General features: G+C 52.5%; 1 protein-coding gene across 7 annotated transcripts; it reads left to right on the top strand.

Annotated features, from left to right (window-relative positions):
- Positions 1-13,240: 13,240 nt before the first annotated feature.
- Positions 13,241-21,054, top strand: ISLR2 (immunoglobulin superfamily containing leucine-rich repeat 2). 7 transcript variants are annotated; one of them, XM_011932934.1, is made up of 4 exons: positions 13,241-14,204; positions 14,808-14,875; positions 15,461-15,570; positions 17,013-21,054. In XM_011932934.1, the coding sequence occupies exon 4, from the start codon at positions 17,021-17,023 to the stop codon at positions 19,256-19,258; it is 2,238 nt and encodes a 745-aa protein (XP_011788324.1). In that variant the 5' UTR covers positions 13,241-14,204; positions 14,808-14,875; positions 15,461-15,570; positions 17,013-17,020; the 3' UTR covers positions 19,259-21,054. The 7 variants fall into 7 exon arrangements, with proteins under 7 accessions (XP_011788324.1, XP_011788326.1, XP_011788327.1 ...); XM_011932936.1 differs by having other exon boundaries at positions 13,241-14,221; XM_011932937.1 differs by having other exon boundaries at positions 13,241-14,335.
- Positions 21,055-26,329: the final 5,275 nt, after the last annotated feature.

Raw genomic sequence — 26,329 nt, 5'->3', positions numbered from 1 at the left:
AATTTTCAGCAAGAAATTTCCAGGTGAGGCCTGCCCCCCTCCAGTGTAACTCTAGGGCCTGCTTGGCAGGGGGACTGGCTTTGGCTGGAGGCTGGGTCAAGAGGGCTCTCCTGGCATGGTACATTCCCATCCCAAGGAGGGAGCTCTGTTGGGAGCATGAGATGGACCAAGAAGATCCATCCATTAGGAAAGTGGCCCTTGGTCTGTCCAGTTTTAATGGAGGAGGGTGCTTGGTGCAATGACCACTTCTGATGGAGAAACTAGTCAGAGACATGGTCTTTCCCATGTATGCTCCACCGGGACCCAAACTGGAGGAGTGAAAAGTTCCAGAAGACAGATCAAGAGTGGTGTACATGTCATGACTGCCCAGGCTGGGCTTCTCCCACAACCCATCGGTCCTGCTGTCTGGAGCCCTGGGCAGGCTGGTGGAAGCCCTTTTTGTGGTCTGGATTTTCAGCCAGGATGCCTATGGCTTCCTAACACCCACGTGGAGCAGCCTAGTATAAAGATCCTGAAAGTAGAACAGCAGTTGATTAAGTGAACCCAAGATATGACTAAAACTATCTCTGATGGCAAAGCCTTTGATGACAAAAAGTCTGGCTCATAGAAAGATGGCCCTGAGCATGGCACCTCTAACCAAATCCCTCACTCTGACCTACTGAGCATATGTGCCCAGCCTTGCTCACAATCGGGCCTGGAGGAAGACCTCATGGAGTCCACGCGATAACTGCACTTCCTGTGTGCCTGTCACTGCTGATTCCACCCACACCATCCTCTGCCCCAGCCAGCCCAGCCCTGCCATGCCCTGCCGTTGCAGTCAGGGCTCTTTGGGGGTAAGTGACAGAAAATTCACTGGAGTTTTCTTAGGCAAGAAGGGAAGTTCATTGGTCAGTAAATTAGCCACAGGCAGGAGAGGGAACAGTTGGGCCTCAGGAATACCTGGACCCAGAATCACCAGAGCTATTAGGATTTGCAGGCTCCTTCCCTTGTGTCTGTCTCCACCTCAGTCTGCAGATCAGTTTTGTGCCCTCAGAGCAACTTTCCCCACAAGGTTGGAGTCAGGCTGTTGGCAGCATGAGGTTTCCGTCTTCCTGGCTTTGCCTCCAAGAAAGCATGGGACTCCCCTCCATTAGTTCTGATTCAGAAAATTCCAGAAGAAAGTTTCTGCTTGGTCTGGTCTGAGTTGGCTGGGTAGCTGGGACACTAAAACTGCCAAGCCCTCTAGTGTCATGTGGTTGAAGTAGGGCGGGGAGATGTATTAGTTCAGTGTGCCATGCCAAAATACTACAGACTGGGTGGCTTAAACCACAAACATTTATTTCTCACAGTTCTGGAGGCTGGGAAATCCAAGACCAAAGTACCAGCAATGTAGGTTTCATTATGAGGCCTCTTCTCTTGTCCCATAGGTGGCTGCCATATTGTGTGCTTGCATGACCTCTTCTTTGTATTTGTGCAGACAGAGTGAGTGAGTGCACTCTCTGGTGTCTCGTCTTATAAGGACACTAATCCTACTGAATCAGGGCCCCACCCTTAGGACCTCATTTAACCTTAATGACTTCCTGAGAGGCCTCATCTCCAAATACAGCCATGCAGAGGGTTAGGGCTTCAACATATGAATTTGGAGGAGACAGAGACACTCAGTCCATGATGGGAAGAAAAACTATTCACAAAAAAAGAGATGCAGTGGCCAGAAAAGGGGGCAGACAAAATTACAGATGCTCTCCCCATTTCCCCCAATACACAACACACACACACACACACACACACACACACACACACACACACACACGGCCCTGCCTTTGCCCCTTCCCCACAAGGCCACTCCCCACCCCATGATTATTTACCTCCCTCCTATCCTGCTCTGTGGAGCTGCCCCTTCCCCTACGTTGTCCTGTGGCTCACTGATTGCTGCATGCAGGTAGGTGAATGTAAATGTAGCCTGGGGCTGGGGGCCTCCTGGACCATGTGTGTCCTGAGCCCAACCATGCGACTGGGCAGGAAGTGAGCCTCACCCATGTCTATTGTCCTCAGGCAGAGCCTAGCCCTGGGACATGAGCTCAGTGGGTGCTGCAGCTTTGTTGGATTCACCTCAGGCCCCCTTTCTCCCCATCCACTAATAAGGTTCCCAGGGCCTTGATACCTCTGTCCTTGGAAGAAAAGAATGTGATTACCCAGCTCACATGAACCTGCCGGTGACTTCCCACAATAGAAGGACATGATTTTCTAGTTCAAAAGAGTCTACCGAGTGACTAGCACAGTGAATGAAGAAAGACCTACAACAAGCACATCATTGGGAAATTCCAGAAAACTAAGGATAGAGAGAAAATCCTAAAATCTTCCAGAGAGAAGAGACAGGTCAGATGTAAAGAGCCAAGACTCCGCATGACACTGACTTCTTCCCAACAACACTAGGAGCTAGAAAATAATAGAGCAATATTTCTCAATGTGAGGAGAAGTTACGTTTAAATTAGAGCATTATACCCAGCCAAACTAGTAATCAGGAGCTGGGGTAGAACAATGACATTCTAAAATGTGTGAGGATCAGAAAGCTTGGCTTCCATTCACTCTTTTTCAGGAAGCCACTGGAACATGAGAGAGAGTAAACCAAGGAAAAAGAAGATCTGGGGCCAGGGAACAGGAGATGCATACAGAAGAGGCAGCAGGAAATTCACACGATGGTGCAGAGACATGCCAGGATGCCAGCCATGCCTCAGGCTGAGAGCTGAGTCCAGTTTGGAGCAGAAGGATGGAGGGCAAGGGAGAGAGGGAAGCCTCCAGGAAAATAATGGGGCTGATAGAGTATCCAGTGTATCTTAGTTTTTGGATAATTACCACTAGGCATTTGATAGATTGGTTGGAGCATCTGAAAAAACAGGTAGGTAATTGGCAAAAAGATAAATAAGCAAATGAAGGGGGAAAATCTGAAGGAATTATTATTATTATCATTATTATTATTATTTTGAGATGGAGTCTCGCTCTGTCACCCAGGCTGGAGTGCAGTGGCGCAATCTCAGCTCACTGCAAGCTCCGCTTCCTGGGTTCACGCCATTCTCCTGACTCGGCCTCCCGAGGAGCTGGGACTACAGTGCCCGCCACCACACCCAGCTTAATTTTTTGTATTTTTAGTAGAGACAGGGTTTCACCATGTTTGCCAGGATGGTCTCGATCTCCTGACCTCGTGATCCACCTGCCTCGGCCTCCCAAAGTGCTGGGATTACCAGTCTGGGCCACCACGCCTGGCCTGCTTTTATTATTTTTAATCAACACATAATTGTATATATTTATGGGATACATTATAGTATTTTTATACATGTGTAAAATGTGTAATGACCAAATCATAATTAACATATCCACCACCTCAAACATTTATCATTTCTTTGTTCTGGGGGTATTCCAAATCCACTCTTCTAGCTATTTAAAAATATATAACAAATTGTCACTAATTATAGTCACCCAATAGTGCCAAAGACACTAGAACTATTCCTCCTATCTAGCTATACTCTTTTTTTTCCCAGACAGGGTCTTGCTCTGTCCCTAAGGCTGGAATGAAGTGGTAAAATCACAACTCACTGTACCCTCAACCTCGTGGGGCCACACGATCCTTCCACCTCAGCTGCCCAAGTAGCTGGGACCACAGGCGTGCGCCACCATGTCTGGGTAATTTTTAAATTTTTTGTGCAAATGGGATCTACCTGTGTTGCCCAGCCTGGTCTCAAACTCCTGGGCTCAAGTGATCCTACCACACTGCTAGCATTACAGGCGTGCGCCACTGCACTCAGCCATGTACTCTTGTATCTGTTAACCTGTTAGCCAACGTTTGGCTACCCCCTCCCCCTTACCCTTCCTCAACTCTAGTAAACACTATTCTAAGCCAATAGATCTTAAATGTTCTTACCACAAAAATAATAATAATAAAAATATGTGAGGTGATTAAAATGTTAATGAATTTGATTTAATCATTTCAAAATGTATGCATATATCACATTGAACACTGGAAATATACACAATTTTTATTTGTTAATTATACTTTAATAAAGATGAGGGAATAATTGAATATAATGTTAAAACAAAAAACAATTGCAAAACCTAAAGAAAATTAATAATCTAGTTCAAACCAGCCTTTTAAGATGAGGTCACTGAGGTGCAGAGAGGTGAACTGACTTGTGTCATCTTATACAGCAAGTCATTGGCAGAGCTTGACCTGAAACCCAAAGCCAAGTGTTTCCTATTACCTCCAGGTCCTTCAGTCCAGTCCTCCCGGGGCTCTGTCTCGGGAATTTGTATTGGTGACAAAGGGAATAGAGAAGAACATGCATAGAGCTCTCCATTTAGATTGACATATTCACACTGTGCCAGGGCATCGGCAAGAAACAGTGCAAACTCCAAGAGTGCCCGTCCCGTCCCTTTTCCCCCTCCCCATCCTCTTTCATAACCAACTTCAGCTAAAAGGTCTGAGAAGATAAGGGAATCTTAGATGACTCTCACTAGGGTGTAAATGACTCCCACCATGATTTTTATTTTATCAAGACATAACTCTAAAAACAGTTTGATGGATAGGCTGCCAGGCAGTAGGATGAAGACAGATGGGAAAACTGCCTACTTGAGGTCAAAGGAGTTTGAGAACAGCCTGGCCAACATGGTGAAGCTCTATCTCTACTAAAAGTACAAAAATTAGCCGGGTGTGCTGGCGTGTGCCTGTAATCCCAAGCTACTCCAGAGTCTGAGGTGGGAGGATCGCTTGAACCCGGGAGGTGGAGGTTGCAGTGAGTCGAGATTGAACCACTGCAAACCAGCCTGGGCAACAGAGAGAGACTCCATCTCAAAAACAAAAAAAGTCAGACCAACCCATGGAGAGGCAGAGGGTGAGTGAGGGTGGGTGTGGCTGGGCTTATGGTGGTGCACTTACAGAGTCAGCTTGGGAACAGAGCTGTGTGTGTGGAAGTTAAAAGATAGGCTTTGGAGGGACCTGGCTTTAAATCTCAGCTTTGCTGTGTGACCTTGGACAACCTGCTTACCCTTTGTGATCTCATATGCAAGTGGGGGTGATAATGCATACTTCACAAATTGTGAGGATTGCATGAGATAACATATAGAAAGTACTAAATTTAGCAGATTGGCAACACACTAAAAAATAACTCTATACACCCAACACCCTAGACCAGAAGGCATTGTGCTGACTCCCAGAATGCACTAGAAAGCACTGCCTGCTTCTTCCCTTCCTGCCCTTCCTCGCCTCTCTTCTGTTTTCCTCTCCTCTGTTCTCTCCCTTTTTCTCTCCTCCCCTGCCCACCCTATCCCTCTTCCCTTCCCCTTCCTCTCTCACTCTCCTCTCCCCTGATTCCAGCCCATTTAGTATCTAGGTGACTCTTTCCCAAGCTGCTTCTCCTGGTGCCTTTGTCCCCATCTCTCCAAGCCACCTTGATTGTCTCCTCTACCTGACAGGGTCACCCTGCCGGCTGCAGGCTGGAGGGATTTATAGCAATCCCCTCCCTCCTTGCCTGCACAGGGCTACCAGACAGCCGGCAGATATGTGGGTTGGACACAGTGGGGACCTGGGAGAGGCAAATAAATACATCAAGTTCCCAGCTGGGACTGGAGATAAGGATGCAGGAAGATGGGGCTGCAGGATTCACAGATGCTGCACTGCACGGGGTCACTCTTCATAGCCTGATTCCTCTGGCTTCCCCGGGAAAGTCTATTTGGGGCACTTTGAAGAGGACACAGAAGAGGATGGCACCTGAGCGATCTTTTCCTGGGATGCACTGCACTGAGGCGCCCTTCCTCAGCTTGGATTTGGTAGGGACAGGCCTGAGGAGTGAGAATGTGACGGACCCAACCCCAAGATGAGGCAGACAGGAGGGACATTGAGCCCCACAGCACAGGAGGGGAAACTGAGGCCCAGAAGGGAGACAGATTTCCAAAGTCTCACAGGAAGTCAGTGAAGTACTGATACAGTCCCCTGACCCCTGATCTACTGCTCTAGACCCCCTTACACTGACTTGTGCCTGGTTTCCCCCAGACGTAGCCATTTGAAGTGGCCTTGCCTGGGTACAGAATTCCAGGTATCTCTGCAACATGCCAGGATCCACCTCAGGGAGTGTTCTCCTCCCTCCAGATCTCTGCCCCAGCCAGCTGCCTGATGAGATGCCCTCTCTACGGGGCCTGATTCGGGGTCAGCATCCTATTATAGATAACTCGAGGGTGCAACCTCAGTCTCTCCCACATGTGGATGGGATTCTGTTCTAGTGCCCGTGGGCAATGGAGTGGGGGAACGGGGACTAACCAGGAGACCTGAAGTGGGGGGGCCTGTCCCATCCACCCCAGAGACAGTTACCCTTGCCACTGTCGAGGCCACACCTGCCCAAGAGCCTCAAGGTCCTCCTAATCAGCAAGCTCACCCACAACCACCAGGCTTGGCACACCCTTAACCCAGACTGCCCGGGTAGGCTGGGGACATTTCCCATCCCCACCTGCTCTATGACCTCTCTTTCGACCTCTGTCTCCCTCCCAGTAAAGTGAAAGGGATGGGGACCTCCGGGCCCCAAACTCTGATGCTGGGTGACTCTGCAATCCTTTAAGGCTGTCATTGCGTCTCCCTAAGATGGGTGCAGACTTCACAGCATCTTTCCAGGCCACTAGAGCTGATTGCCTACAGGCCCAGAGAGGGGGAAGTGCTTGGGAGTCCCATCCCCGAGGGGCAGCCCTTGGCCAATGTCTGACTGCTGTGCGTCTGTGGAAGTGAGCTTCCCTGCCTCTCACTGGGACAAACAGGATTCATTTTCACTCTGGAGCTTCCTGGGATCAGTCCAAGGCTGAGACTGTGCCTGAAATCACACCTTTGCTTAGCTTCTTCCTCTTCCTTTCCTACTTCCCCTTCTCTCTTCTGGTTGTTTTTTGCTTTTACTTGGGCAGTTTTTTAAACAACCACCTGCACACAAAACATTGTCTCAGCTCTGCTTCTGGGAAGCCACTTCCAAGAGCAAACGAAAACAGCCTATTGATAGCAAGAGACTGAAGTTCTCCGAGTGAAAAGTCAGTTTTATTTCAGCCCACTGAGTGCCCTCCCTGTGCTGTTCTGGGCTTTGACGGGGACAGTGGAGGGGAAGGCCCTGGGCAGCCCCCACACCCCAGGAGCTTTGAGTCTGGAGGATGGAGGAGGAGGAGGAGACTCTGGGCCCGGCCCTCCTGCAGTCTGCAGGAGGCCACAGGAGGTGCGGGGCGGGTTGAGGGGGGACATTTCTCTGAATGTGTGTTTATTGTGGCCTTTCTATGTCCTGTGATGTCCCCAGGGAATGGAGGACTGAGGGTTGCAGAGCAGGGAGGGGTGGCAGCCTTGTTCTTCCCCGGTTGATGTGCCAGGCTCCTGAAATATTCAGTGATCAGATTTTAACCTCAAACAACAGCGCCCCAACCGCCCCTGAGTCCTGCTATGGAAAGAGCCTTTGGTAAGTGTTTTGAAGCAGGAAGACTCCCTCTGCCCACAGAGCAGTGCACAGCGGTTTGGGGGAGGGGCTAGCTCCTGGGGCCCAAATGGGCCTCAAGAGATGAAGTGGGTTGCAGTGTGATGGGAGGGGAGACACAGAAACTGCCAAGGGCCATGAGGAAGAGGGGAAGCCACAGCCCCCAGACACCCAAGGAGGGTGTCTTCCTGCAGGAAGCCCTCTCAGATGGCAGCCTGCGGCCCAGAAGCCCCAACTCAACTGGCAAACTGACTTCTTCTAAGGCCACAGCACCCCAAGGGCCTCAAGACACGTCTAGCCCATTCCCCTACCATTGCATAGGTGGAAACCTAGAAGGAGAGAGGGCAAGAGTTGCTCAAGACCACTTAGAGAGTTTGTGAAGCTGGAGTGAGGTTTCAGGTTGTGGAGCTCCAAGCCCAGTGTGGTCTCCCCTGCTTTGCACTGCCCCATGTTTTTCCAAGGACCAAGGTAGAATTCTTCCTCCTGTTTTCCACCTCGACAGTAAAAGTGCCTCTCTTCTCTGCCATGGGACTGGGAGACATGTTCAGGATGTGAAGTCATACAGGGACATCTTTGAGTTCATAAACATCTTCTGTTCATAAATATCCGACTAAAGACTGAAGCTTCCACTGCTCCAAAAATAGCTTTGGATCCCAGCACAGGCATTTCCAAGAACAGATTTTTATCCTTTCAAGAATTCCGTGAAAGAGCCGGGTGAGATGTGTGCCTCTAGGCACAGCTACTTGGGAGGATGAGGCAGGAGGATCACTTGAGCCCAGGATTTGAGGCCAGCTGGACAACACAGTTTGATCCTCAACCCAAATAAATAAAGAAAGAAACAGTAAATATAAAAATAATCAATCCAAGAATTCTGTGAAAGCAACGAATCCTCTGGTTTGTATGCCTACCAGAGTTTCCTGAACCTGGTCACACACACTGCCCTGACCCTGTGATCTCAGACTGTGGATATAGATTGGTCTAAACTCCAGATAAGGAAGTATCTAGTATGGTCCATTATAATCCTGGTCATTCTCATTTCAATTCATTTTAATACAATATTAGGCTACTCTGAACATGCAATTTCCCAATCCTTCTATTTAAAAGGGACTTCTTGCTTGTAGTGAGCCTTGGAATTGACTACTCCATAGCCATATCAAGGTTAGATGATTATTCTGAACCAATCAATTTCAACCCCTTCACCAGTGACTGGTTCAGAGATAAATAGTCCTATGCCAATAGGTGTCGAGAACCAAGGGAGAGGCTGTGGCTTCAAAAAAGAGAAACCTGTCTTTCTAACCCACTAGTCTGTTAACATTACGTTTGTGACTGGGCACAGTGGCTTACACCTGTAATTTTCAGCACTTTGGGAGGCTGAGGTGGAAGGATCACTTGAGATCAAGAGTTTGAGACCAGCCTGGCCAACATGGCAAAACCCCGTCTCTACTAAAAATACAAAAACTAGCCGGGTGTGGTGGCGTGCACCTGTAATCCAAGCGACTCGGGAGGCTAAGGCAGGAGAATAACTTGAACCCAGGAGGTGAAGGTTGCAGTGAGCCAAAACTGTGCCACCTCACTTCAGCCTGGGTAACAAGAGTAAGACTCCATCTAAAAACAAACAAAAAAACACACAATAGGTATGTTTCCTTGGTGGCTCCGGAAGCCCTCCAGTGACACCAAGGCACCAAGGGACCCAGTCGTTGGGCTGGAAGCCCTATTAAGGGTGGCAGAGGGGAGAGATGAAAGAACTTGTGACTGCTGATGTCATTGAGCCGCTGAATCAACAGCCAGGAAGCCAGCCTTTCTTCCTGCTTTGTGAGATGATACACTTAATACTTTCCATCCTTGGAGGTGGGTATCTTGTTATTTGCCGATGGAAATATTACACATCATCTCCAGCCCCCACTCCCCTGCCTCACCCGGCCCTACCCTTTACCAGGGCAAGTCCTGCCACAGAGGAGCTAGCTGCCTCAGAACATCTCTTGCGAAAAACAGTCCTGCCTGAACTGGGGTGGAACTGCCAAGCATTTTGCACCTCGCCCCCCTTACTTTTTTGGGGGGGTTTTATGGTTTTTTGTTTGTTTGTTTGTTTGAGACAGGGTCTCACTCTGTTGCCCAGACTGGAGTGCAGTGGTGTGATCATGGCTCATGGCTGCCTCAACCTCCTGGGCTCAAGCAATCTTCTGGTCTCAGTCTCCCTCCAGAGTAGCTGGGACCACAGCTGTGCATCACCATGCCCAACTAATTAAAAAAAAAATGTAGAGATGAGGTCTCACTATGTTGCCCAAGCTGGTCTTAAACTCCTGGGCTCAAATACTCCTCCTACCTTGGCATCCCAAAGTGCTGGGATTACAGGCATGAGCCATCTTGCTAGGCCATGTTCCCCCTTGAATGCAGGAGTATTGCCTCTTCCAGGAAGGAGTTCCTCTTATTCACTGAGACAAGCACTGACCCAGATAATTACATGAGCTGCCACTGGAAGAGCTGTTGTTAATTTTGATGGCAATAAAAGGCCTTGCCAGTACGTTAAGCTAATTTCATGAAAATGCTGGGAGGAGGGTCATGGGCTGGATCCCAGCTTCATTAGAACCATTCAGAAAATTCCTCTCAGTTGCCTCTAGCAAACTGCCATGGGTTGCTACTTTCCTCTGAAATCAACAGTCTTCTCATAGGCAAATGTGGATTTTTTTTCCCCTAGAAAATAATTAAAGTCACAAAGTCCAATAAACGCTTAAACAGAATATAGTTTTAATTAAAAACCTTCCACCAAGTCTACAGTTGCAGGTCTCTCTTCACAAACAGGCATGCTGGTGGCAGCCACAAGCATCAGTCTAAGTATCTGAAACTAGAAACCTTTACAAATAATAATAGTGAATCTCGTTGCTACATATACCCATGGTGTGTGTGTGTGCACAAAGGGGGTGGTGGTGGTGAAGAGAGACGTCTGGGGGCAGAGCCAAGGTTCTCCCCTATGGGGGAGGCAGGACACAAGCCTGTAGGGGTGTGTGCAGCAGAACATTTTATCAAACCTGTGTCCAACTCTGCAAGGCAATAATAATGGCTAATTCAGCTATTATATTTAAAAAGTAGCCAAGTACTGAGCACTAAGTGCCAGGTACTAAGTGCTTTGCATACATTGATTCATTTAATCCTCAAGGTGACCCAAAAGCATAGGTATTTTTTTTTTTTCTAAAGATGGAGTCTCACTCTGTCACCCAGGCTGGAATGCAGTGGCACGATCTCGGCTCACTGCAATTTTTGCCTCCCAGGTTCAAGTGATTCTCCTGCCTCAGCCTCCTGAGTAGCTGGGATTACAGGCACGCACCACCACACCAGGCTAATTTTTGTAATTTTAGTAGAGACGGGGTTTCACCATGTTGGTCAGGCTAGTCTCAAACTCCTGACCTCGTGATCTGCCCGCCTTGGCCTCCCAAAGTGCTGGGATTACAGGCGTGAGCCACCGCGCCTGGCCAGTACTCTTATTTATGCCTTTTTTTCTTGAGGCACAGAGAGGTTAAATAATTTGGCTAAGGACACACAGTCAGTACATAATAGAGTCTGATGCTAGAACCTGCCCTCCTGACGACTACATAGAGCCTGTACAAGGAAAGGCCAGAGGGGGAAGTATAAACTGGGCCTGGCTTCCCTGAGGAGTGATCTTTCGACTGGAAATTAGAAAAGGAAAGCAGCTTCTTGGAGGTGAGGGACTGGAGAGAACGTGCGCGCGCGCGCGCGCGTGTGTGTGTGCGCGCGCAGAAGCTGAAAGATAGAAAACAGTGAGTGTTCAAGAGCTTCTGGCTGGAGGGCAGCCGTGGGGAAGGTCTCCGCAGCCTTAACCGGCTGCTATGCTGGGGATGTTTGCTGCCCATCTGGGCCCCGGCTTTCTTATTCTCAGAGGCCCTTCCCACATCTTTAGGCAAGTCCATTAAATCCTCCGCGTGCCACATTAAAATACAAGGGCATATATACAACTCTGAGTGCAGTTGCAACAGAATCGTTTACACAATATTGCATGTCCTAAACATTCAAACATCGATTTCTTCCAACTTTGCAGTTTCCTTTGCCCCTCTTAGCGCCAACAGATTTTTTTTCAGATCTCAGATATTTATTTTAATAGGCCCCTGACAGAGTCATAAGACTCAGAGAGAAGGGAGAATGGGAGAGGTGTATAAGCAGCTTTCGTGCCAAGGACTAGTCGTTCAAGAATTAGGCGACGCCGCGGGCACTGGAAACACTACGCAGAGCGAAGTAGGGACCGCGCCTGTGTTGTGTAGCGGACCAGAGGTTGCTGATACCTGGGACATAGACTGGGTGGGCACGGGAAGTAGAGCCTCGCGACTTTGGTAAAGCGCGCCCCATGGAGTATCGCGCCTCAGGACTGCAGAGCTCGCTTTGGTGCAGGGTTCCAGCCACAACTTCCTTGCCCAGCCGGCACCCTCCGCCATTGATCCGCCTCTGCGCCCGGCAAGCGGTGTCCAGCAGGGGGCGCGCGCGGAGCAGGCTTGGGCCCCAGGAACAGCGCGCGGACGGAGTCGCTGCAGCAAGTCCCCAGATCCAACGGGTTTCAGTCCTCCCCACCCTCCCGACGCTCCGGATTCACAACGTTGAAGTTAAGGGTCGATCCGCAAAAAGCGGCCAGGGGCTCCAGCTCTCCATTCCTGGGTCTATCTGGGGTCGGCCCCAGCCTGGTTAGAAGCCTTAGTCTGGATTTGGCAGATTCTTAATCTGGGACCCTCTGCGCTCCCGGCTTGGAACCTTGTCTCCCTCCCCTCCCCCACCCCTACTTCCACACACCTGATTAGTTGTCTGTTTCTTTAACGATCAAAGACGTGGGCGGCGGCGGGGTGAGGTCTTGGTTCCCGGCTCCCCAGCCCTCCCGTAACTGTGTCTTTATTAACGTTATAAACATTAGACCCGCTTCTGCGCGCCGGGCGGCGCCGGACGAGGTGCGCGCAGTCTTCTAGCTGAGCTCAGAGGCAGATCCAGAAGTCGCCGCTCCCACCCCAGGCCTCGGCGGACTCTGCCTGGGGCGACTCGGGCTCCAGCCCTGCCCAGGCGGGCACTGGGCTCTCTAGGCTCGAAGGCAGGGGGTAAGGGGCGTCTTTCCCCCAGGGCAGCCTCCTGGAACAAAAGCATTTGCTGTAGAGTGAGCTAGAGCCTCTGGGGCCCGCGGGAGTCAGCTCCCGCGCAGGGGTGGTCACTGCGTCCTTAACCACCCCAGGTCTCCCTGCCGAACTCCTTGGCTTCTGCAACTCTGTCAAGACAGCAAGGAAAGGGGGTCTTCCCTGGTCCTGGGGCCCCGAGGTTTCCGGGTTGCTTATAGGACGGGTTCCTGCAGTCCCGGGAAGCTCCGGGCAAATAGCGAGCCCATTCTCCCTTCCACTACCCAGATTCTGCCTCCCTGCGGAAGGCAAAAAAGAAAGAAAATAGGTAAAAACTGGGGGAGGGCCCAAAGGCCTTGAGTCTCCCCACCTGACGCCCCTCACTCAGTCCCGAAAAGTCCCCTGGACACGCCATCCCGGACCGGACTCAGCTCCAGCTGCTGGGCCCCTGCCTCCTAAGATCCTTCCCTGGCGTAGGCTCCCAAGACCGCCCCCTCAGGGATCCCAAGACCCGGACAACTGCCCAGGACGCAGCTCCCCGTCCCCACCCCCACCTTGTTCGGCAGACAAAGAAGGGTGTGCTGGTCCCGCTGTCTGCGTCCGTCCCCCGACCCCGCAAGGCCTAGAAACCTCAGGGACTCACTCCCAGGCTAGGGACCCAATCCTGGCTGTCCCACCAAAGGGTCCCCGGCAGGGACGGGTCACAGTGCTCTCACCCCTCGATCCTTCTCGAAGAAACCTTCCCTGAAAGGCGCCTTGCGCCCTCCCCATGGGTGGGCTGGGGGGATCCCAGGCCGGAGCAGGTTGTGTGAAGTTCTGTGTTCTGAACTGGGGCTAAGCGAGATGCGATGGTCCCAGCCCGCTGGGCCGCCTGTAGCGACGGCAGGAGTAGGAGAGAGGGAGCGACGCTTGGAGCGTGAGCGCACCAGTCTGTTCATATTTAATTTACAAAGCAGCCTCGGAACCCCGGGCCAGGTGGTCTCTTTAGATGCTGCGCTCTTTGCCTGTCTCTCTTCCCCACCCCCTCCCATAGCTCATTAAGATGCTCAACACTCAAATCGGGGTATTGATCTCCACGGAAGCCCCAAACCCGCGCCATCGACCCACCACGAGAGACCCCCATGGCCCAGGGTGATGGCTGTGGGACTTGGTGCGCCCGGAGAGCTCAGTGGTTACAGAAGGGGTGGGGATTCTGCGTGTCTCCCGGAGCCTGAACCCCTTTCCTGGTTCTGGCCGGTAGCCGTCTCCAGGGCTAACGTGGGCAGCGCAGGGGGGCGGAAACCGGGTTTTAGCCAAATGCCTCGACATCGCCGCGCCTCCGCCTCCTCGTCGCTGAAAGAAATGTCGGGGTTTCATCAGAACTAGGGAGCGAGAGTCGGGAACAGCGAGTCTGCTGAAGCCGGCTGTTGAGTGAGGGTGTGAGACGGCGGGGCGGTGGGGGGCCACCGCGGCTTGGGGGATAGTGCGTGTGGGGTTGACCGAGTGTCTGCTTGAGAGGCTGGGAAGATATGGGGGGCAGGGATGGGAGAAATGCTCAGGCCTGAAGTCCCCAGCCCACCGTGCTCAAGAGTAGCGGACGTTTTGACACCATCCTTATCTGTGCTACTGTCTGCTGCAGCTTCCGTGCCCCGTTCTCCTGGAGCAGGCAAGACCTGGAGTGAGGTGCTTGGGTGAGCTCGGGAGAGCTTCCCCCTGCTCCACCTGTCCCGCGGTGCGCTTAGGCCAACGAGTCGGGCAGTGGGCTTCAAGCGCTGGTTTAGCCACAAAAGACCAGATGTAAAGAGTTCCGGTTTAAGAGGTTGGGCAGGGCTACGGTGGGCTGGGGAGGGGGGCGTCCCTTCCCAGCACGCCCTGCAGGGCTGTGCGTTCTGGTCTCGGGTTAGACTAGCAGGCGGGGCGGAGGGGGGTTGGGGCGGCGGCAGCGGGGGGAGACTAGGGCTTATATCAGCCCAGATCCAGGCAAAAATGGTAGGGAGGGCGCGGCGCTCTGCTAACACTATCAATTATGCATCGTGTTGAACGTGGCTTCGGGGAGGAGGCGGCTAGCAGCGGGGGGTGCGGGAGGGAAGGGTCCGCGCGAGCTCTGCTGCGCGCAGCTCCGCGGGTCCGGCTCGAGGTCTGTCGGTGCCACCGCCTGCATTTGCAAAAAGAGTTTAAAGGCAAAGACACTCCTTCCCCCACCCCACTTCAGCCGCGCGGCTTTCCTTCCCCCAAATTCCTCAAAGATGGTTTGTCTCACGTGTTGCAGGGCGTAAAAGCGGCTTGCATTCAATTAGCAGTGAAGCTCGCGGGCGCTGGCGGGACAGGCGCGTGAGGGTGAGTTCGCGTGAATGTGTGTATGCGTGTGCGAGAGGAGAACGGTAAGTGTCCCGTATGCAGGTGTGCCCGTGAAAATGCGTGTGAATGTAGCAGGGACTGAACACATTGATGCGATTATTACCTGACCATGGATGATTGTAACGTGCCAAGGTCGACTCTGGGGAGGGTGTGAGGGACTGTGTGTGCGCGAATGTGTTTGAACGTTGAGGGGGGAGGTGGTGTGATGAGGGACAGTAACAACGTCAGCGGCTGTGTAAATGTGGGGGTACGTGGGTTATGGGGGGTGTAGTAGGCTGCGAAGAGCACAGCCGGGACGGTGGGCGTGGGATGCCCCTTATGACCGACTTGTCGTGGCCTTGGGGAGGGTCTCCGTGGCTTTAACAAAAGTAGACCAAGCAGGAGGCGGGAGAGGCTATGCGCGTCCCCGCCAGGCCCTGGAGCGCGCAAGGACTTTCTCCAACCTGCAGCCAGAGAGGTGGGGGGAACGGACGCAAAAGGAAAAACTGAAGTGGTACTTTGGGGCCACCGAGTCCCCAAACTTACCTGTCCCTTTCTTTGCCCCCGCCCCCCGTTTTCCCCCAGCCACAACACATGCGAGTATCTTCCTTGGGCTATCTTTCCTGCTCTGCCACACCGGGTCTGGAGAAGGGGTTTCAGCCCTAGGACATTTACTGAGAGTCGGCGAATATTGGGTAAGCAATGGGGGCCACCCCACAACCTTGACCCAGGTGAGGGTAGGTCCAGCCTAGAGCACCCCATGGGGTGCGGGGCTGGGGGGGGGTGCTGTCTGGGAGGAACTGAGAAGGGAGGGAAGGGAACCTCCCAGAAGAGCAAAGGCAGAGTGAAGGAGCAGGTTCCCAAAGGCAGGGTGTGGGAGGGGCTCTGCCAAACCTGACAGGCGCTCCAGAGGGGGCAGGGAGTCTGTGCAAGTTCATTTGTGTGACCGGGCTTAAGGTTTTATGGAGAGGGGGACCTTAGGCACCGCAGAGCTGTGGAGAAAGGCGCAGAATCTTTCACCTTCTCCAGCTTCATTAGCTAGTGGCAGCCCCATGACCTGTTGGCTGAGGACGCCTCTGCCCAATGGGAGCCGCCTGGGGGACCTGAGAGGAAGGTCTAGTGACCACTCTCCCAACACACCTGGTCCAAACATGGGGGAAGGACCTCCTTCCCCATAAGGAAGGTTGGCAGAGCAACCGTCTTCTCCCCTCACAGGAGCTGCAGCCCCGGGCAGGTGACTTCGGCCTTAGATGCAGAAGGGCATGGGGATGGGCTTCCCCAGATCCCACATCTCAAGCCGTGCAGTGCAGGTCCTCCTATTGCTTCTCTGCTGGGTTTTTATCACAGTGGAGGGCTGTTTGCACACACGGGCGCATGCCTGCGTTCTTGTGGATGGGTCGGTTCGTGTGAGGACTTGTGTCCTTGTGTCTGTTAATTCTCACAATGGACAGGAAAGCGCTTTGTACCGTGGTGGAAAACGCTGTACAAATGCCGGTTCAGTTAAGAGAACAATAAGGTCTCCAGGGTCTATTGTATCCGTGTCTGGGTGCATATGTGTTTGTGAGTTTAGGAAATGTGTTGTGAGCCTCCTAATTGAGCATCAGGTCCTCCAAACGCCTGCAGAAGTTGGCGGTTTGATGATGAAGCCTCGCATCTGTTTGTATTGTTGTGCGCCTGAATGGGCGTGTGTGCGAGTGCTGTATGTGGGACAAAGGTTCCAGGGAGGACAGCCAGTCTCCGACAAAAATGTCCTTCCTGGGTAGGATCCATTTCACCGGGTTAAACTAAGGCTTAGAAACACAGAGAGGGGTCCGTGAGGAGCCCGCTGGAGATGGACGAGCTGCGGAGCCTACGGAGGGGCCAGCTCCAGCGTGAAGGAAGGAGTAGGAAGGGAAAAAAGAGCGATGTACCGGGCCGCCGGAAAAGGAAATTAGAGCCCTGGGAGGGAGTATCCGTTGAACCTCCAGATTTTTATTGACCTTCACTTCTGGCCAAGAGAGGCTCCTGGCCATAGAGGAGGTTACCTGAGTCCTGGAACTTGTGCTAGACGGGTTTGAGGAGGCAGAGCTTGATAGGGGAGGTAAGCTAGGGTTCAGTGAGTCACCTTCTTTCCTTTTCCCCTGGCTTCCATCTGCAGGAGCCGTGATGTTCCCCCTTCGGGCCCTGTGGTTGGTCTGGGCGCTTCTAGGAGGGGCTGGAGCATGCCCTGAGCCGTGCGCCTGCGTGGACAAGTACGCTCACCAGTTCGCGGACTGCGCTTACAAAGAGTTGCGCGAGGTGCCAGAAGGACTGCCTGCCAACGTGACCACGCTTAGTCTGTCCGCGAACAAGATCACCGTTCTGCGGCGCGGGGCCTTCGCCGACGTCACACAGGTCACGTCGCTGTGGCTGGCGCACAATGAGGTGCGCACCGTGGAGCCAGGCGCACTGGCAGTGCTGAGTCAGCTCAAGAACCTCGACCTGAGCCACAACTTCATATCCAGCTTTCCGTGGAGCGACCTGCGCAACCTGAGCGCGCTGCAGCTGCTCAAAATGAACCACAACCGCCTGGGCTCTCTGCCCCGGGACGCACTGGGTGCGCTACCCGACCTGCGTTCCCTGCGCATCAACAACAACCGGCTGCGTACACTGGCCCCCGGCACCTTCGACGCGCTCAGCGCGCTGTCGCACCTGCAACTCTATCACAATCCCTTCCACTGCGGCTGTGGCCTTGTGTGGCTGCAGGCCTGGGCCGCGAGCACCCGGGTGTCCTTACCCGAGCCCGACTCCATTGCTTGTGCGTCGCCTCCCGCGCTGCAGGGGGTGCCGGTGCACCGCCTGCCCGCCCTGCCCTGTGCACCGCCCAGCGTGCATCTGAGTGCCGAGCCACCGCTTGAGGCACCCGGCACCCCACTGCGCGCAGGACTGGCGTTCATGTTACACTGCATCGCCGACGGCCACCCCACACCCCGCCTGCAATGGCAACTTCAGATCCCCGGTGGCACCGTAATCTTAGAGCCACCAGTTCTGAGCGGGGAGGACGATGGGGTTGGGACGGAGGAAGGAGAGGGAGATGGAGATGGGGACTTGCTGACGCAGACCCAAGCCCCAACGCCGATTCCCGCACCCGCTTGGCCCGCGCCCCCAGCCACACCGCGCTTCCTGGCCCTCGCAAACGGCTCCCTGTTGGTCCCCCTCCTGAGTGCCAAGGAGGCGGGCGTCTACACTTGCCGTGCACACAATGAGCTGGGCACCAATTCTACGTCAGTACGTGTGGCGGTGGCAGCAACGGGGCCCCCAAAACACGCGCCTGGCGCCGGGGGAGAACCCGACGGGCAGGCCCCGACCTCTGAGCGCAAGTCCACAGGCAAGGGCCGGGGCAACAGCGTCCTGCCTTCCAAACCCGAGGGCAAAATCAAAGGCCAAGGCCTAGCCAAGGTCAGCATTCTTGGGGAGACCGAGACGGAACCGGAGGAGGACACAGGTGAGGGAGAGGAGGCCGAAGACCAGATCCTCGCGGACCCGGCGGAGGAGCAGCGCTGTGGCAACGGGGATCCTTCTCGGTACGTTTCTAACCACGCGTTCAACCAGAGCGCAGAGCTCAAACCGCACGTCTTCGAGCTGGGCGTCATCGCGCTGGATGTGGCAGAGCGCGAGGCGCGGGTGCAGCTGACGCCGCTGGCTGCGCGCTGGGGCCCTGGGCCCGGCGGGGCTGGCGGAGACCGGCGACTCGGGCGGCGACCCCTGCGCCTACTCTATCTGTGTCCAGCGGAGGGCGGGGCGGCAGTGCAGTGGTCCCGCGTAGAGGAAGGCGTCAACGCCTACTGGTTCCGAGGCCTGCGGCCGGGTACCAACTACTCCGTCTGCCTGGCGCTGGCGGGCGAAGCCTGCCACGTGCAAGTGGTGTTTTCCACCAAGAAGGAGCTCCCATCGCTGCTGGTCATCGTGGCAGTGAGCGTATTCCTCCTGGTGCTGGCCACAGTGCCCCTTCTGGGCGCCGCCTGCTGCCATCTGCTGGCTAAACACCCGGGCAAGCCCTACCGTCTGATCCTGCGGCCTCAGGCCCCTGATCCTATGGAGAAGCGCATCGCCGCGGACTTCGACCCGCGTGCTTCCTACCTCGAGTCCGAGAAAAGCTACCCGGCAGGCGGCGAGGCGGGCGGCGAGGAACCAGAGGACGCACAGGGGGAGGGCCTTGATGAAGACGCGGAGCCGGGAGACCCAAGTGGGGACCTGCAGAGAGAAGAGAGCCTGGCGGCCTGCTCACTGGTGGAGTCCCGGTCCAAGGCCAACCAAGAGGAGTTCGAGGCGGGCTCTGAGTACAGCGATCGGCTGCCCCTGGGCGCCGAGGCGGTCAACATCGCCCAGGAGATTAATGGCAACTACAGGCAGACGGCAGGCTGAACCTCGGCCCGTCCGGCCCGCCCATTCCCGACCTCCACCTAGGGTGCCTGGGAGCAGCAGTCTAGGGCTGGCAGGACTTATGTCCCCCGTCCCCAACCTTCACCTAGTCCTCCCCCTTACCACTTCGCAACCTTGACTACTAGGGACTTCTAGTAGGGAGTGGGCCGATTTCACCAGTCCCCGCTACACACGGCTGCCATTCTCCCTGCGGGCTGAATCCCCTTACCCGCCAAGCACAGTGTTTCTCTTACTCCATGCAAGACTCCACCCGCAGACGATGGGCAATATCTATGTCCCTCCATTCCCAACGCGATTATCTGCGAAATCTGCCCCGCAGTCCGCCCCACCGTGGGCTCTGGAGCCACAAGAAACGAGCGAAGACGTTGGAAACCTCGCGGTAACGCCGTGGTTTCGGGGTCAGCCCCTGCCAGTGGAGTGCTGTGGGGTCGCACTTCGACCCCTCCCTTCCCCCTTCCTTTCTTTCTTTGTTTTTCCTTTTTTTTTTTTTTTTTTTGACGGAGTCTCGGTCTGTCGCCAGGCTAGAGTGCAGTGGCGCAATCTCGGCTCACTGCAACCTCCGCCTCCCAGGTTCAAGCGATTCTCTTGTCTCAGCCTGCCCAGTAGCTGGGACTACAGGCGCGCGCCACCACGCCCAGATAATTTTTTCTATGTTTAGTAGAGACGGGGTTTCACCATGTTGGCCAGGATGCTCTGCATCTCTTGACCTCAGGTGATCCATCCGCCTCGGCCTCTCAAAGTGCTGGGATTACAGGCGTTAGCCACTGCGTCCGGCCCCTCCTCCCTTTCAATCCCTACTCCCAGAAGCCGGGATTCGTGGCAACCCCTAATTTTTAGTTCCAAAGCCACCTCCCAGCAGGCAACCAAATCCTTCTGTCCTCCCACCCCCACCCCACTTCTGGCCTGTTGGAGTCCAGCCCGGTGCCTGGGGCACCTTTCAGCTCCGCGCTCAGATTTTCCTGTTTTCGTTGTTTTCAAAGACAGCGACATTTCGGGTCTGGTGCTAACACCCCATTCCCAGCCTCTGGGAAAATCGGGTGTGTGTGTCGGGGGGTAGGGAGGGAATGCGTTTTCTGTTGTCTCTCTCCTAACTTAAAGCGCCGCAGGACCGCGCGCCTCTTGGCGGCTGAGCGCGTGGACTTGGTCCCGGGCCAATTTCGTCGTCCGTGTGTTGGGCTTTCCGGAGGTCTGTGCGCCCAACAGCGCCGCTCCCGCGGATCCACCCAACCCAGACCCAGCTGGAAAGCGCCGGAGGCGGAGGAAGCTGACTGTGGCCTCCCCGGCCACAGCTCTCGGGAGCGCTCGCGCCCTAGTTCGCACAAAGCCTGCGCGTGACTGTGCGACTGTGCGGTGGGATCCGGATGCAGCCGAGCCCCTCTGTCCTCGTGTCTCAGTCCTCGCGTCGCCCCGCCCCACCCGCCCCTGCTTCGGCGGGAATCGTTGTTTGCCCGGCGTGTAGTCCCTGACAAGCGTGCCCTGTAGGAGAAAAGTCTGTGTCCTGTAAAGTGTGACGGTGTAGTGTAGGGGGGCGGGCGGGGGTGCAGATGGGCGGGGAGGGAGGGAAGGGGAGGGGCGCGGCGCGGCGACTCGGGGCGGGGTTCTTTTTTCCATTTTGAAAGAAAGCGTCGGGGTTGGGGTGGGGGGAGTTTCAGTCCTCGGGATCTGCCGTCTTCGCGAAGCGCAGCACAAGCGCGGGCCTGGGACGGAGTAGCCCCCGGAGCCCGTGCCCTTTTCTAAACGTGTCTGTATGCAAACAGTCAATAAAACAATCGATTTGAGCTGGGCCCGATGACTTTTTGCCAGGGGACAGAGGGAGGAGGCCTGGGCGATGAAGGAGGAAACCACGGAAGGAAGGAGCGCACCCCCCCCCCAACCTCCCGTTGGTATCTTTTGAGTGATTTCGTGTTTGTGTGACCATCCCGTGATTTTTTGCCAGGTGTTTGCACCCAACCCTTCTCTTGGTGTCTCCAGCTCCAGGGTGGGGTGACAAAAAATGAGGGCAGGCTGGAAGTGAGTAGGGGGGAGGTTGCAAGAAAGGAGGGCGGGTGTCTGCAGACCCTAAACACAGGGAGTCTGAGTGTGCGTCCACGTACGTTTGCACTCGAGAGTGTGCGGCACCCTCTTTCACTTGAGACTGTCGGTGTAGTGGGGTGTGGCTGTGTGTGGTGTCACACTGCCCACTTTCTGTGTCTCCACATCAGCCTTTGAGTTCCCTGAGAAGCCGATGGGAAGAGAATGGGATTCATAGGGACAAGACTGCTGTGGCTTGCACAGGAGAAGTCACAAATAACACAAAGTACAGAGCGGGCAAACGATGTAAAGCAGGAAAAGGGGAGAACCTGGCCAGGCTGATTGCCCAGAGCAAGTGGGCACGTTTGGCCTGGGAGCCAAGTGTGTGTGTTGTGTGGGTGGGTAGGGAGCACTCAGTGAATGATGCATGGACAACCGTCAGGGTGTGCTAAGGGGGTGCACCTGTGGAATCAGGGTTGAAAACACACTGATTTCATAGTCCTAGAAAGGGGGTTTCTTGGGTGAGGAACAGGAGAGACAGGGGGATCAAGAAGAGAGGCTGTGGTCCTGCCCAGCCTAAAACACAGGGGTTGGGCTGCTGTGTGTTTCAGCTGAATCCCCCTAAGATAGGAAGAGGCAGGGAAGAGAGGTGGAAGAAGAAAGCAACAGAAATGGGAAGCAGAAAAAGATTCTACCTCCCCCCTCCCTTCTTCCTGCTTCCAATTTCTTGCCCTCTTTTGCTGTCTCTGTGGGTCTTCCTAATTGGAGCAGTCCAGGCTGGGAACAGGCCCAAGTTCCAATGCTCGGCATCCTATCCCAGCCTCAGGTCTGTCCTCTGGCATAGGTGGTGGCTGTGACACTTCTTGGGGCCTGAGCCCAGGTTCCCTTCCCAGACCAGCAAAGCTGTTTTCAAGAAAAATTCCCTCTGAGGGCCACAGCCTGAGCCCTGCCCCTGGTCACAGCCCAACACTGCAGTCCACCCCACTGCCTGGGACACAACCCAGGAATATTATCTTTTAGGAAGACGCCTGCTTTGTTCTACCTGCAAATCCTACCTCTGAGCAGGGGACAAGGACTGGCCCAATTCCTAAGGCCTAGTTAGGAATCCAATGACATGATTGCTTCTGGGAACAGGCCTGTCTGGGGCCAGTGAGTGCTCAGCAGTTTTGATGCAACCCAATCATCTGGTCATGGGTCTCTAGTGGGAAGACAGGCCCCTTCCTTTCCCTGCCTGCCCTAGGAATTGGTGGCCCTCCTCGAGACCCTCTAGGATCCTGAGTGTCACTAGGGCAGGTGGAGGGGAGCTGAAAGCTCTGCCCCTCTTTGTCTGGAGCCACACATCCTAATGTATTAGCAAACACTACTCAGCTAGACCTTGTGCCTTCTGGGTGTGGCCAGGCCCAAAGGCTCCATTCACAGGCAGGAATGAATAGTGTTGGAGGCCAAGGACCAGGGTGCTGGGACACTCTGCCAACTGCCCACTGAGATCCCAGCCCTCTCAGGAACACTCTAGTTTCTTTCCAAAGGTTGGGCACATGCACAGAACGGTCCCCAGCCTCTGGCCTTCCTTCCTACCTCTTTTTAAATGTAACTAATTTAACTTATTTAATTACATTAACATAAAATGTCTTCCTTTCATTTCCTCTCCCTCATTCCTCTCTGTTCTAAGTTGTTCCAATTTAACTACCAATTTGAGGTTGAATTCTTTTTCACAGTATCCCCATCAGGTAGTTGTACAACTTTGGCTTATACTTGTCCAGGGATGGGGAGCTCACATCTCGCTCCCCTCTTCCAGGGAATCAGTTGTTTAGCAGTTTAAAATGTGTCTCTGCCTGGGTTCCACCCCTCAGGCCTGACTGCCAGTGGCAAGTGCTCTGGGAGAACCTGCCAGGTGTGGAGGTGTAATCTCCACCTCCGACCCTCTGTCCCTGGCTCCAAGGCTTTCCATTCAGTACAACTTTTTTGAGCGTTTCCTGTATGCTTCATGTGCTGTGCTAGCTTCACTCTCTCCAGTGTATCTTGCTGTAAAACTTATTTGGATACCACATGGAAATGGAGTCTAACGGCTTGAGGAGTGTGTGTGTGTGTGTGTGTGTGTGTGTGTGTGTCTTGGGAGACCTGGTAAATGGTTGGAGAATGCAATATGACAGCAGTAGCTTCAGAACTCAGAGCAATTTATCAGGAGCAGTAATTCTCTGAGCTACAGAAACCAGATGGCCGGGATGTGGCCTTGAATAGGATCAGAAACCTGTCTAAAGAAAGGTGATATGAAAAGAGTGCCTCCTCCCCCAACATGTTTCCTAAAGATCAGCTGAAATGAGAACCATCTTGAAGATCATTAAAGTCCATTACTATAAAAGAACAAAGGAAGGCAGGGCTTCTTTGAGAAAGAAGCAGCTGGGGTAGGGTCCTCTAGTCCCAGATCTTGTGTCTGGAATGCAGCCCTCCATCCATGACATCCAAATAACAACCACAACTAAAGCGAACATCTCCAAAGATTCGTTGTCAGTACACATATGGCTTGTGACTCCCTGATGGTCATCTCAGTTTTTCCTCCTGGATCTCAGTGGAATGCATTTTGAGGAAACATCTCAGAGGGAATGGAGTGGCATCTTGCCATGACAACCCTGCCCCACATTTGTTAACAGAGCCCCAGTTATGAGACACTCCATAGGGGAAAAGGGACCTGCTGACTGCACAACAGGAGGCGTCACCTGCAAAGAAGGGACCATGACTGTGTAAGCACAGAGCAAGAAAAACTGGGGAATCTCCTTTCTCTGCAGAAATCCAAGCCTGTACTCTGCAGAAAGCCAAGCCCTAGTACCAGGACATAAGAAAGGCCCCTTGTTGAGGCCATAAATTGCCAAGTCTGATCTAACAGATACCTTTACCTTATAAGTTTCCAACATAAAGGTATCGACAAGAGAAATTCTGCTGGACAGTTGGGAGGAAGCAAGTGGAGCCATTTCAGTTGTAATGTGTCAATTAATTGATTGCATTTGAAATGTAGCTACTCACACCTATCTGTTCAATGATAAGATTTTGCCTTAGGATTCAATAGAGAATAACATTATATTGAAAATGAAAGATCTGCTGTGACTGGCATATAGAAGAGATTAAATTTAAAAATGTTTTGCAATATTAGTGTTTTGTTCAAAATATGACCAGTGTTCCTAATGAGACTTGATATGGATTTTTTAAAAAGCCATCCAAAGTCCCCATGATGAGGACAAAAATAAAACCAACTTGTTGGGTTAAATTAGTTGGAAAGACTTTGTATCATTCCATGGTTGAATAAGTAATTTATGGGATTTAAAGACAGTATGATTTTGAAAATTGTGCTAATTGTGTGTGCTTTGTTTGGACATGTGAATGTAAATTTAATAATTAAGTTTAAGTCCACATGGAACAAGGAGAGAAAAAGTGTTTATATTTTTATCAACTGTTTACTGCTTACATGTATTCCCTCGTGTATTAGGAGTTAATTTGGTTTTGGCAAATTAAATGCATTTTCTCCCAGCAACATTCACAAACTGTTTCTTAAATTGAGTCTAAAAGCCATTCAAGGCATCCAACCATTTGAGAGAAAAATTTCTATGATTATATAAATTACCAAGGAACTTCATAAGAATTGATCAGTGTCGAAATGGGGAGAGAATGGGAATGGAGAATTAATTACCAAATGCTTTTTAATAATAGAGGCTTGCCACACGTCTAGACTAAGAATGCTAATAGTCACCACCTAATATTAGTATAAATACTAATCATACCAATAGTAGCTAACATTTATTGGACTCTTACTATATTTCAGGCACATTCTATGGATCTTACAAGCTTTATTTTGTCATTCCTTATAGTGATCCTGTGAGGTAATGTTATTATTATAATGTACAGACAAAGAAACGAAAGAGCACAGAGGGTTAGTAGTTTGTTGAAGATCACACGGCTGGCAATTTGCAGGGTTGAAGTTTGTCCTTTTGTTATCTGACTCCAATGCCAGAGCTCTTAGTCGCCAAGCCAAACCTCCTCCTGAAGCCTCTACAAACCAGTGAAGTGTAGAATAATATATTTTCTACATGTTTAAATTTGCTGCTAATTATAGAGTTTGTCTAGAAAAAGGATTTCTCTTGCTGTTTCTCTTATTTCTCAAAATAGCATTTATCTTTTTCTGATTATAAAAGTAATGCAGGCCGGGTGCAGTGGCTCGTGCCTATAATCCCAGCACTTTGGGAGGCCAAGGTGGGCAGGTCACTTGTGATCAGGAGTTTGAGACCAGCTTGGCCAACATGGTGAAACCCTGTCTCTACTAAAAATACAAAAAAATTAGACAGGCGTGGTGGCATGCGCCTGTAATCCCAGCTACTCCAGAGGTTGAGGCAGGAGAATTGCTTGAACCTGGGAGTCGGAGGCTATAGTGAGCCGAGATCACACCACTGCATGTTTCAACTAGAATTGTCTTTGGTTGCCGTTGGGAATGTAAGTGGGTATAGCCACTTTGGAGAAATATTTGGAAATCTAGGAATATTAAAGATACACATACCTCTGACTCAGTAATCTCACTCTTGGCTATATACCCAATAGAAATGAGTGTTTACATCCATCAAAAGACAGAAGAGTCCTTTGCTGGTTGCAAGTACAATGATGTTCATAGCAGTTTTATTTGTAATAGCCCCAAATTGGAAACAACCTAAATATCCAAGAGTAGAATGGAGGAAGTAACCTGTGGTATATTCATACCCTGGAATACTGCAGAGCAATGAAGAACAAACTGCAGTTACACACAACATGGACGTCATCACAGTGAGCGAAAGAAGAAAGACACAAAAGATTATGGAATGAGTGATTTAATTTATAGGAAGTTCAATACAGGCAAGACTAATTTTTGTTGGAAAAAGTTGGAAGGTACTGCAAGAACAGAAAACCAAATACCGCATGTTCTCACTTATAGGTGGGAATTGAACAATGAGATCACTTGGACACAGGAAGGGAAGCATCACACACGGGGTCCTATTGTGGGGAGGGAGTAGGGGGGAGGGATAGCAT

Source organism: Colobus angolensis, unplaced genomic scaffold (genome assembly GCF_000951035.1).
Source record: "Colobus angolensis palliatus isolate OR3802 unplaced genomic scaffold, Cang.pa_1.0 Scaffold99, whole genome shotgun sequence".
NCBI classification, from domain to species: Eukaryota; Metazoa; Chordata; class Mammalia; order Primates; family Cercopithecidae; genus Colobus; species Colobus angolensis.
The sequence above is the reverse complement of the archived record's forward strand: the minus strand, read 5'-3'. Positions and strand labels throughout refer to the sequence as shown.

Coding starts and splice junctions, on each gene's coding strand:
- ISLR2 (XM_011932934.1), top strand. CDS start 17,021: ATGTTCCCCCTTCGGGCCCTGTGGTTGGTCTGGGCGCTTCTAGGAGGG.